The 12,358-nt window shown below is 48.0% G+C and overlaps 1 protein-coding gene across 1 annotated transcript; it reads left to right on the top strand.

Moving 5' to 3' along the window:
- Nucleotides 1-373: 373 nt before the first annotated feature.
- Nucleotides 374-11,616, top strand: AMBP (alpha-1-microglobulin/bikunin precursor). Its single transcript, XM_090022604.1, has 10 exons — nucleotides 374-585; nucleotides 1,545-1,687; nucleotides 3,603-3,679; nucleotides 4,551-4,664; nucleotides 5,181-5,282; nucleotides 6,201-6,244; nucleotides 7,195-7,273; nucleotides 7,913-8,080; nucleotides 9,869-10,045; nucleotides 11,415-11,616. The coding sequence occupies exons 1-10, from the start codon at nucleotides 481-483 to the stop codon at nucleotides 11,444-11,446; spliced, it is 1,041 nt and encodes a 346-aa protein (XP_089878730.1). The 5' UTR covers nucleotides 374-480; the 3' UTR covers nucleotides 11,447-11,616.
- Nucleotides 11,617-12,358: the final 742 nt, after the last annotated feature.

The raw sequence follows: 12,358 nt of genomic DNA, 5'->3' as shown, positions 1-12,358 counted from the left end.
ACGGGCTGAAGTTAAAGGCATTTTTGTGTGGGCAAGAACAGCAAGGACCGAGGGGGAAGGGGTGGGGCTTAGGCTGGAACGAGGGGCACCACAGTGCTGAGAAGAGAAGTCCTGGCTAGAACAAAGCTGGTCAGTCCCTCGCTTTCACAGCCAAGGTTACTTGAAAGCGGAAGCACATCACCTAAGGTGCTGCTGTTTGCTTTGCTGTCTGTTCCTGGCTCATTTGTGACTTGTAGGAAGACATACTGCAAAGCAGCGCTAGCAGGTTGTCCACTCGGATGGATCAAGTCGCTCTGCCGCCTCCCACATGCCACCTCTGATGTGCCCAAACACGCTCCGCCCACCCAAGGCCGTTCACCTTCTGTTGTGCTCAGGAGTCTGAAGTACACCCTCCTGTCCCTTGGAGAGGACAGCAGTGTCCACGGTTCTAGGACCGAGTCCATTTGTGCTGAGGCTGAGGGCACAACAGATCTGAGGGCCATGAAGTTCCAGGGTCTCCTCTTCATTCTCTTCCTAGCCACAGCCAGTGGGACCCCCATCAGAGATCGGGATATCCAAGTGCAGGAGAACTTCGACCCTGATCGGGTAATGATTGTCCAACATTTATGTTAACTCTCAGAAGCAAGCGAGAAAAATGAAGAGGGTGGGCTGCCAGCTGCTATGTGTGGATTTTCAATTGTTGTCAGGTTCTAGTCTGATGAGACGTGGGCACAGCTGTAAAGTGAATCTGGTGTGTGATCTGTTTGATCACCAGTGTAATAAACATGGGAAATGAACATTGTACACATGTGGGATGTCCCCTTATATGCTGATGGGGCTGGGAGCCACAGACTAGGATTTTTATTGGGCAGAGACAGGGAGCTATAGGATGTGAATGAAAACTGGTATTGGAAGTAAAGGGAGTAATGGAACAACACTTCACTGTGGGCAAAGCTATTAAATTACTTGGTGCCAGCATCTAAAGCTGTGCTGTCCTGGTTAATGGATTCCATTTAAAATATGCCACTCCAGAAGGAATTAGATGGCTTTTCCAGGTGGAAAAATGCCATGGATTTGAGTAATTGTCCATTGTTTCTCCTTAGTGCCCTTGGCACTTGTGACCCTGGCCCACCTAATAGCTAGTAGAGCCACTGTCCATAAAGTATGAAATTAAACCAGTAAAGACAGGTCTCCAGAGACCCCGGAAGTAACAAGTTCAGAGATACTAAATTCACCTCCTGGAGGTTCCTGCTCACAGGTTCTGTTTGTTTCATTAGTACTCATATTCTTTTTCTTTGGCAGGGTGACCTTCAAAGTGGTCTCTTAGCTCCAATTAAAAATAAGATATTGTATGATAAGCTCATGTGGCACTTGTATATCACTGTGCAGCTAATTTAAACAACCTGGGCTTTCCTGCTCTGCTGCCTGTGTGTCCATGTAAGCTTTGTTGCAAGCAAAACACTGAACTCCCAGCCACAGAAGCTTGATAGTGTGGAATTGCCTCAGCTCCTGTTTGCAAAGTGAAGGGTTGGGGCAGTCATAGGTTGTGCTCTCTTCTCTCCTAGATCTATGGGAAATGGTATGACATTGCCATTGGCACAACATGCCAGTGGATGAAGAACTACAAGGACAAATTCAACATGGGCACGCTGGTGCTGGAACCTGGCCTGACCAGTGATCAAATCAGCACCACCAGCACCAGGCTCAGGTAGGTGCTGCTGAAGAAAGAGTTGGGGCATTTCACTGCTCATGTGACATACTGCACCCTGGTGATACTAAAAACAGGAGCATGGCACAGGTATATATTGCACCAGCCTTTTATCTGGGCGCTGGCAGCTGAATCCAGGAGAGCTGAGGCTGCAGCACTCCACAGTGGGCCTAATTTCTTCTGGGATGAGCTCCTGCCCCTTCTATGACACTCCCCTGCGCTACTGAATCACCTATTGCCTACTGTGGTGGTCAGGCAGTGGGGGGAACAGCGTGATTTCATGTGCAGAACATGCAACAGAAGATGTGAATTTTGTTCCTAGCTCTGCCACTTAACCTGCTGTTTGGTCTTGGTCAAGTTCCTGGTTTTACAGGGCCCAGGGGAGGGATAACATTAACAAGCTTGTTTTTTTGGAACCTTTGGAGATCTATGGATGGAGAAATACAAAATAGTAGGTTCAGTGGGAAGGAGTTGAAGGAGGCATTGACTACAGATGGCCAGTTCCTCTTGGCTGGACTTCCAGCCTCAAAGGAGGGAGTGGACTTGAATGAATTTTACCCACCAAAGACTAGTGGTCAAAACAGCACCCAAGTGATTATCAGAGTAGTCTTGGTATGGGTAGATAGCACAAAGTACTGGCACTGTCCCTGATCCAGGTTTGGCTCCATCCCAGATCTAAATAATGTTGATGTGCCTGGGACCTGTCAGCTGACGCTTGAGTTCTGTCGACATCAAAGGTTTTTCAGGGATGTAAACACTGACTTCTTCCAGCATCAAGGGTAAAAGTCTTCAAGGGACTGTGTGGAAGGAGAGGTAAACATTACCAGTTTGGTATTGTCATACCAGGGTGGCTAACCCATGGCAAACATGCCACAAGAGGCACAGGCAGCTGCTGTGTGTGGCATGTGGGATCAAGCTCCAGCCACATGGAGCAAAGCAGAGCAGAGGCACCCCCTGCTCTAAGAGGAGGGGTCAGGTGTCACCTCCAAGAACCAAATTAACCCTTCCCTGGCCCTGCAGCTGACACTGAATCGAGTCCTTTGGATCCTTGCTTCCCATATAAAACTGCAGTGGTTGTGGGGCTAGGGAAAAGTTAACATGGATTTTGGCAGTGACACTTTTTTCATCAGGGTCCTGCCCCTGCTCCAAGCAGCCAGAGAGTCACCCTCTGAGACTCAAGCCCTATCAAGTACTTCTGAGGGGTGGGAATCAGAACGGCACTGGGGAAGGGGCAGGGCTTAACTTGAGGCACACCTGCCCAAAAGATTGGCCACCCGGTCCTATATTCTAGTCCAGTGATTCTCAGCCAGGGTGCCACAGCACCCTGGGCCACCTTGAGATCCTTCCAGGGGAGCCACAGGGTGCCATGTAATGTGAGCACTGTTAGGTGCTTACACATGATTTGCAAGATGAACCTAGAGATTTTTGTTACTGGGAATCTTAAAACCATTCTACCCTGTCATGGTCTTTCTGAATTCTTTGCAACAGAAGAATTGTTCTGTTATTTTTCCATAGTAAAAAATGGATGAAAACTAAGCTGGCATTTTCTGAGGGGGGCCTTGAGTATAATAAAGGGTGCTCAGAATTTACAAATGTTGAGAACCACTGCCTTAGTCACACAGCATCAATCCTGCTCCCTCCTTCACTGCTGAAGAGGGTCCAGGGCTAAAAGTTGGGCCAGAGACTGTATTTGTGGGGGAGATATGAGAACTTCTTGTGAGGGATAGGGCTGATGGATCCAGAGGTGTGGAGATCTATGTTGTTTCAGTTGGCAGTGACTAGCAACATCTAGTGGTTAGATCTGATTTTAATAAAATGAACTAGTGCCAAAGGGAAAAGCTACAACGACTTGAGACTTCTCTCTCTCTCTCTCTCTCTCTCTCTCTCTCTCTCCCTGCCCCCCACCCTTTCCCAGGCAAGGAGTCTGCACCAGGGTTTCAGGAGAGTACCAGAAAACCAAAATACCTGGAAAATATACTTATCACAACCCCAGTAAGTTTGAGAATGGTCATCCTTCTGCTTTGGTCTTAAAGCTGCATTTACTTACAACTCCTAGATGTAAAACTTAACAATAAAAAGGGAGAATGAGAGTGCAGCTCTGAGTAATGGGATGATATGAAAGGAAATAAATGATCTCTGGGAGATCATGTCTAATGTGGAGCTCTGGGCACCAGTCTCCCAGTGGAAATGGTAGAAACTCCAGGGCTTGGAACATTAAGGGAAAAGCCCTGAAGAATGTGGAGTGCAGGTTAATCCTTCAGGAGCAGAGGATCAGACTTGCCATTTTAGCAGACATCTTCAACCTCTAACTTTGAAGATCCTAGAAGGTGCACGCAATAGCCACCACAGTGATAAGCGCAGTTTAGTTTCTCTCTTGATAGGCGTTGCTTATCATTCACTGTGTTTGACCAAATGACGCGGGCATCAAATGGGAGTAATATGGTAGCAGTGTTGTGTGTCCAGTATTCATTGTTTAAAAAATGGGATAACTTATTACAGTATCTAAACAGAGAACCCAGGGCTGCATTTGGGCACCCAAGTTTGAATGTTGTAGCTCTCTTTAGTTTAGTTATACAGTAAGGACTGAATTGCTTGCGTAATGTCACAATGGACAGGCTGTGAAATGCCTAGGGTTAGTTCTCCCTGCACTGAGGGCTATTAAACCTCATTGGTGCCCCTTTCCCAGGTACAGTGGCTAGGGTAGAAGCAGGCAGTTTCAGAGAGGACTAGTTCACCCTGCCAACTTGGCTGCCTTCACCTTCCCTGTTCCAAATGCTGATTCTATCCTATGCCTTTGCCTTTAGAAAATTATCCCCTGGATGTTCTTACTATAAAGCTCTGTGTGCATTTCCTTTTGATACAGAATGGGAGGTGTCCATTGTCTCCTATGTGCTTCACACCAACTATGATGAATATTCCATCATGCTAATGGAGAAGAAAAGCACCTTTGGACTGACCACAACACTGAAACTCTATGGTAACTACCACTGACTGTGGCATTTCACTATCCCATTAATAAAACTGAATGAGCTTTGGTGTGTGCCATCATGTGAAACAACAGCAGCTACCCTTGTGTTTGATTTGAGTTGTCTGGAGCTCTTGGTCTCCAGATCTGATGACTCAGGTTCAGCCCAGCTGAATGACATGGAATGAGTTCCCTGTGTGCCTGAAGGCCTGTATCACACACTTTGTACCTGAATCTGGTATCATTTAGTGTGAATGAAGAAACATCTTTTTAGGAGAAGCTTGGGGCAGTGGTGGCAGGAGATGCTGTTATTCAGAATGGAGGTGCAATAGTGAGGCTGGCCTTTATCTGCTGCTTGGATGTACACAGGAACAGAAGCCTAATCCAGGCTGGAAAATGCTGAGTTCCTACTCACTGGACTGGCTCCAGGAGTGCTGTAGGAGGGGAAATAGTACATCTTGAGATCCTATCTCTTTCAAGCCCTACACCACACCATGGTTAAGCATTGGTTTCTCTCCTGGTGCCTAGGGAGGAGCCCAGTTGTGCGAGAGAGCCTCATTGAGGAGTTCCGACTGCTTGCTCATGAGCTGGGCATTCCTGATGACTCCATCTTCATCCTGATCAATAAAGGTAACCAAGCAATAATCAGGGGGTTGCTGTCAGGGGCTTCTCCTCCATTCTGCCTGGACACTTCAGCTATTTGTCTATCCATGTGGCTCTCTCTTCTTGGTCCTGCCAGTTTCCCTCCATGACACTGTCCCTTGAGAAGGGCAGGATAATGTTCCAAGGTGGTAGCATACTCCATGCAGGATGGCTGGTGGGGTGGGCTGAGAAAAGCAGCCTGTGTGGGAGTGAGAAGTAAGAGAGAAGAGGCAGCAGAAGATCTGTGATGGGTCAGGAGAGGCAGTGAAGGGCACTGGGCACAGGGCCATCTCTCTAATGGATCATACATCCTGACCTGGGCTCTCAAGGGGCCTGTTCACTTTCAGTTGTTGGCCAGAGCAAACTGTCACAAAGCTGTTGTTTATAGAGAGTCATAGCAACGTGCCCCAAGCTGCCTGCACACTATGGGGATGGGGATGGTACAGCTAGAGAGGCACACTTCCCTCCTGGAGTCTTACGTATAGTATGTGTCCATGTAGCAGCATTCCCCATCAGGCAGGAGTCCAGGAACAAACTGTTCTCCTGTCTGACAGCTCTCTCCATCATCACTCTGTAGCACTGTCTTTGCCATGCAGTATCTCCTCTGAGTTGCACCACATGGGCCAAAGCAGCCTTCACACTCAACCCATTTGGCACTCCTTGTCTCCTGGCCTCCTAGTTTCCCATCTGAGACCACCAGGTCCTCACTTCCTGTCTACTAGGGAGATCAAAGGTAGAGAGTGGAGAGTGTGAGAGTTTGTGTGTGGGTCCCTGTGTCTCAGAAGATGTTAGGGGTATAATGAACAGTTGGGAAGGCCTTTTAGGAGGTGCCTGCGTGTGACAACAGCTTTCAACCCCGCTTCCTAGCTCCCTCCCTGCTAACATTTTGCTTGTTCCTTGGTACAGGTGAATGTATTCCCAGTGAGATTGAAACTGAAACTGGATCCTCGGTGAGTTGTGCTGTAGGAATCAAATGAGGTTCATTTCTTGGGTCTCCAGGGGATTACACTGAGTTGGAAGTGTTTCCTTGGGAGAGCCCATTCTGGATCTTCCATTTCCTGGAAACCCATGATATACTGGGACTATAGAAAACTCATCAGCTACATACAAGGGCTAAATGATGGAGGAGAGAAGCCTTCTGTCCTGTTACCTCTCCCTAGAGTCCAGTTCTGCAAAGCTTCTGGTTGGTCTAAGGCGCTGAGAAGGTTCAGTTCTATACACCAGTCATAAATAACTGGTGGAGTTTGCTGCCACAAGATATTGTCCAGGCCAGATCAACTGAAAAGAAGGAACAGGAAAGGAGGTTTTCCGAAGTTATTTAATACTAGTTTTAAAACACATGAAGGGAGATAACATGCCTGTGTTGGGCAGGAGCTGACCATTGACTACCTACACTCAGCAAAATAACTTTCCCTTAGAAAGATTATTTCATAACTGTCCTTTATGGAGTTTCTGGCTTCTTCCTCTGCCATGTTTAGTGTTGAACACTATGACAAGGCACCAAGTTAGCTGGATCTGTGGCGTGGCCTGGCCTGGCAATGTCTACAATCCTAGACACATAAGTACTGATAGTACTCTCTGACTGAAGTAGGGGTGCCAGGTGTGTGGAGGGACAGGCTCCTTCTAATGTGCCAGCTTTGAAAAGCTGAAGGTGTATGAAAAATTGCAAAAATTTTTCCAGCCTGTTTTCACTTGACCTTGTTTGGTGCCTGATCCTGGCCCAGTGGGAAGGCTGGGCCTTTGGCCTACAGGTCTGTGTCCCCTCCCACCTCTCCTCAGTTTAGAAGAGAAACTGGGTTTTACGGTCCCCAGATGTTCCACTGTGTTGCTGATGGGGACTTGCAAGCCTCCAACAAAGGGATCAGCTTGCTTAAATGACAGCTTTTTCTTCTGTATGTAGAGGGTTCGGAGAGAAGTCCTGCCCAAGGAAGAAGGCTCTGCTGGTGGCCCCCTGCCAACATTCACTGGCCACAAGGAAGGTATGTCTGGGGCCCTTGTACACTGAGGTCAGTATCCCCAGGTTTAATCAGTGTGAGTGTAGGATTGGTGGATTACTTGCAGCATGACTGTTCTTCCTCAGTTTCTGTTTGAAATCACAAAATCATCTGTGCAGCCTCAGCACTTCAATGTCTACATTTTACCTAAAGTAGCTTTTCTAGACCTCCAGGTTTTGTGACTTTCAGGCTTGCTGTCTTAGGACCTTCCAGGACAAGAAGCAAGTGAAGCGCATCCTATCAGACAACTGGGAATCCCCTTGCTCCAATGATATAGACTTACCTTCCCTTGCCCAGCAAGGTAGTAAGATACTGGACTACCAAGGGGCTACTAGTCCAGGACCAACCATCACTCTTCCTAGTTCTTCAGTGTGGGTGACCTCCCTGAGAATATATCACATTTACAGGGGAAAGTCAAAGTAGCACCCACATTGCTGACAAGAGGATTATTATAAAGGGTGGATAAATTAATCTTCCTGGAGGTATGAGTTGCTTGGCTAGGCCCTGGGGGAGGTGGTCCAGTGGGCAAAGGGTGTAGCCCTGAGGAAGTACTTGATGCCTGCTGGATGGTTCTGTGGGTGCCCAATTCACCTCATTTAGGGTCAACCATCTTGTTTTCCTTAGATTTCTGCAGGCTGAACAAAGATGCTGGCCCCTGCTTGGGGATGGTCACTAGACATTTCTACAACTCCACTTCCAGGGCCTGTGAAACCTTCCTTTACGGTGGTTGTCTGGGGAATGGGAATAACTTCCATTCAGAGAAGGATTGTCTCCAGGCGTGTCGGACTGAGGGTAAGTGGAGCAGATGCATGATTCCAAGGGTCTCCGATATGATCTTGTGCCAGCGTGAGGAGGGCAGGATCAAGTTTGGTTGTCCTGATCTGTGCCCACTAGGACTCTCCCCTTGGGCAAGCAACTTAGGCTCACAAGGCCCCATGCAGAGAAACAAATACAGAGCCTTGTAGGAGAGCCACAGCAGCTTTATGATGTCTCTGGGGAGACAGCCAGGTCCAGAAAGAGACCTAGAGTCAGCCATTTCTGAGTCCAAACAGGATGAAGTTGCCTTAAAAGGGAGAGGGGTGTTTTCCAGTGAAGAAAGGAAGATGCCAACCTCTCACATCTATTTCCTAGGGACTCCCATTCAGGCATATTTTAAAGCTATCACCAGTAATTACTCTAATAGTCTCTGGATGGAGGAATTTGGGATAAAGGGATCTATACAATGTCACTAAGTATTGCCCGATGACAGGATGCAAATGTGTCATTGGGCAAATTGTGTGCAGTAAACCAAGGGCTAGCTGCGGGGATTTTACCTCTCCAGCTCTTCCCTTATTTTAGTGCCAGATGGCTGTACTATTATAGCATCTCTGTGCTTTCCCATTCTGCTCCACTGAGCTCAGAACTGGTGTGCTCTTCAGTGCACCAGAGATCATCCCTCCAGAGATGCAGTGAGGGGAAAGATCTAGATACCACAGTGTTGGGCACCCCAGAAAATCTTCAGTGCAATTTTCTACTCACTTACAGCCATATCAGTTAAGGGCAGGATTTCTTACTCATGCAGTCATAACACTACAAACTGCAGTCACTTGGGTATTAAGATCTAGTCTACACTGGGTGCATCTACACGTGATCCTACACGGCTGGAGCAACCTGCTATGGCATCAGTGGGCACAAACAATGACACCACAGCTATATTGCTGTAGCAATGTGCTCCCTCATTATAGCATGTTGTTACGGCAATGGAGGGGCTAAAAATAACTGCGCCACCAGCACAATGCAGTATGGGTTGTTACTGTGCCGTCATTTAGTACTTCCAAGAGTAAGTACTAACAGCACAGTAACAAAGGTGCTGTAGGGACACACATAGACACGCCCACTGCAAAGTAGTACCATCTCTGCTGGATAGAGCGAGGCATCTGCTGCCATCCAGTAGGCAGCTGAAGGAGTGTAGACACTCCTATGCCTTCTGGGGGGCATTCAGGCTCTGGTGACACAATTGTGCATAATAGCCAGAGCTGGAAGCAGGTTCTGCTGCTCTCAACTGAGTGGAGAGTAGCTGTTATTTGCTGCCAGTAGTTCTTCTGGAAGAGGCAGCTTAGCATCAACAAGGCCAAGGGTGCCTCCTGGGCTGTGTGGTTCCCTTCTCCAAATGGGAAGCAGCTATCCCAGTACAGAGGCACAGTGCAGAGAAGGGTGGGAAAAGTGTTCTGATGCACTGTGTGCGCTCCCGTACAGACATGTGCAATAGCAGAACTGTGTCTATGCTGGAGGATTTGTATTATTTGAATTATACTAGTTTTGCTAAGATGATACAATCTATGTGTGGACACAAGCCCTTAGCTATATGGACAAGTCCTCAGAGAACCAGTCTGTTCCAGGCTACCACTGGCAGCCACCACCTAATTAGGAATTCCTTTTAGTTCCTCCCGCAGACATTTCCCAACATGTGGGGTACCCCACCTTGCCTTGCCCAATGGGACAGACCTTTGGGGGCAGCTTGCAAGACTAGGTGTTTCTCCAACTGGCTCCAGTTCAAGGCTTTATCAAGCCCATTTCTCTTCCCTTGTCTTTGTTTCCTAGCTTCCTGCAGGTTGCCCATCATGCCAGGGCCCTGTCAGCAACAGGTGAAACTCTGGGCTTTTGATGCAACCCAGGACAAATGCGTTATATTCAACTATGGAGGCTGCCAGGGCAATGGGAACAAATTCTACACAGAGAAGGAGTGCAAGGAGTACTGCGGTGCTGGCCAGCTGGAAGGTACTGCTTGCCTGGGGCATGAAGCACAGACAAGCTATTGCTAGCATCCTCACATTTGGCGCCTGGGCTAAGTATCTGAGCCTGGATAGTGGTGCTTGAGAAAGGGCCCTGTTTTTCAGAAGGGCTGAGCACCTGGATCTCCATGTGAACACATCCAAAAACCTCACAGATTTTGTTTACTGTGTGCTTGACTGGTGTCTCTAAGACGATGTCTGACTTCATTCACTGAAGCCTAAAAATATTTCCCTAGGTGTCTTTTTCAGGAGACCCACCCATGCCCAGACAGTGGCACACACAGGATCACAGTTCATGTCTCTTAATGCCCAGTTTCATATCTAACAAGATTCCCTCCCCTGGCGATTAAGGCTGTCAGCACATTTCTGTCCTGAATGCACTGACCACTTAGATGCATGATACACTCACCTATGAGCTGCTAGATATGCTTCCATTATCTGCTTGCTGTCTGCCCCCTGAACCTGGCACCAGCCAGGTCTCCATACTTGTGCAGGATCCCAGAACATTGCCAGTGTCTCTGCCCTTCCTGCTAAGGTGATGCTCAGAAGCAGGTTATTGGTAAGACTGTGTTCCAGAAGCAATGTTTAAATGACCTGCAGATATCAAGGTTTAATGCATTCATGATGGAAGAGAAGGTCTTTGCTCATCTGTTTCCTCCTGAATGCAGTCTGGGTTGGAAGGCTTCTGAGCTGTTGGCCAGGAGCGTGTCATGCATAAAGCTATTCATACCTGGTTTTCCTTTAGCATTGGTCCTCCATAGCTCTCCAAGAACTTTAAAAAGGTGGTCAGAATTATCTCTGCTTTACAGATGGGGGCCAGAAACATGAAGGGGGACATGACTAGCCCTTACCTTTTGAGTCTCAAGCCTGTTAACCTTCTGTTATACATAGAAGACTAGGGCTCTGCAGAACTGGCTCTGGCTAACCTGACCCTAAGCTCATTCAGTGTTGTATCTGAGTAGGATATATGTTACAATGTCTAGGTACTATAGCAATAAGTTTTGTGGAAGCACGGGGATAGATAAAATTAAAAGAAAAGGGACATTTGGCGGAGCAAGCACATGCTGCAGGGAAAGGACACTGGACACGTGGCCTGGCTGACCTCGTTGGGAGCAGTATTACATTGACAGGTGGCCCTTCCAGTCTGAAGTGAAGTAATTTAGCACCTGCTGGCATAAATGTTTCACTTTGCTCCCTGTTTACCAGCTGAGTTGTGATATTTGCATGATGCACCTGCAGTCTAGGTAGTTGGCTGTCTTGCATCAAAGCTTCTGGCCCTGGCCCCTGAGACCGTGGAGCACTGCTGGAAGCCTGCCTCTGCCTATCTTGTTATGACATGTTTTCCTCTCTTGCAGGGGACGAGGAGTTTATGGGGTTGTCAAACTGATGTGCGTGGTGGGAGGTACAGCAGCAACTATCAACCACCAGCTTGAATATAAGCACCAGCAGTGGGGGACCTCTTGAAATGCCAGGTGGAAGACATTTGTGCTCTTCTAGCACATGTTGATTTCAGCATCTGAACAGTTAATGCTTTATAAAGCACCATGATAAAAAGTATAGTGTGTCCATGTGTCTGTGTCCTGGCCTGTTTTAGCTGGCTGTGTGCACAAGAACTTAAGAGTGGGAAATCAGGGCTCATTGGGGTGACTGCCTTATGCAATATTTGCTGTCTCATTGAAGTGACATTCTGTTTCCTTGTCTCATGTTCTCTTCCCAAGTCTTTTCTCTCATCCCTGTGGAACTAGAGACATTAGTACACAAGTCATGAATGCTTAGCTCAGTCAAAAAGGGAACTAGAACAATTCTTGTAGGAAAGGTCCATCAGTAGTGTAGCAGGATTGGTGCTCCTGCTGCTTTAAGAGCAGGCAGACTGAGAGAGAAGAAGCCTGCAGGGGTGGCAGGGGGGCAATCATGAGCCACATGACAGAGAAAAGGGGGAGGGGAAACTGGCCTTGCAGTATATAAACCCAGGCCTGAGCTGGGTGGGCAGTCTAGCTCTGGAGGCTGCTGAGAGCCTAGCTCCTAGGCAGGATAGCTGCAGCTCCTGAATAATGCCTAAGAGATTACAGATGTGGTAATATATGGAGGTTTGTGATTAAGCAAGGGGAGGAGGAGGTCCTACCAGACTCCTGGAGCAAGGCCAGATGCCTGGGAGTAAGGCTAGAACCTGAGAACAGGGCAGAGGGAGGACAGAGAGGACTGGGAATAAGGCCAGAGCCTGGGTGAAGGGGTAAGATGGGATCAGAGAAGGTCCGGCACCTGGGGGGACCAGGAGGGTCTGGTGCCCAGGAGGGACTAG

Source organism: Crocodylus siamensis, chromosome 11 (genome assembly GCF_052110815.1).
Source record: "Crocodylus siamensis isolate JL-2025a chromosome 11, ASM5211081v1, whole genome shotgun sequence".
NCBI classification, from domain to species: Eukaryota; Metazoa; Chordata; order Crocodylia; family Crocodylidae; genus Crocodylus; species Crocodylus siamensis.
The sequence above is the reverse complement of the archived record's forward strand: the minus strand, read 5'-3'. Positions and strand labels throughout refer to the sequence as shown.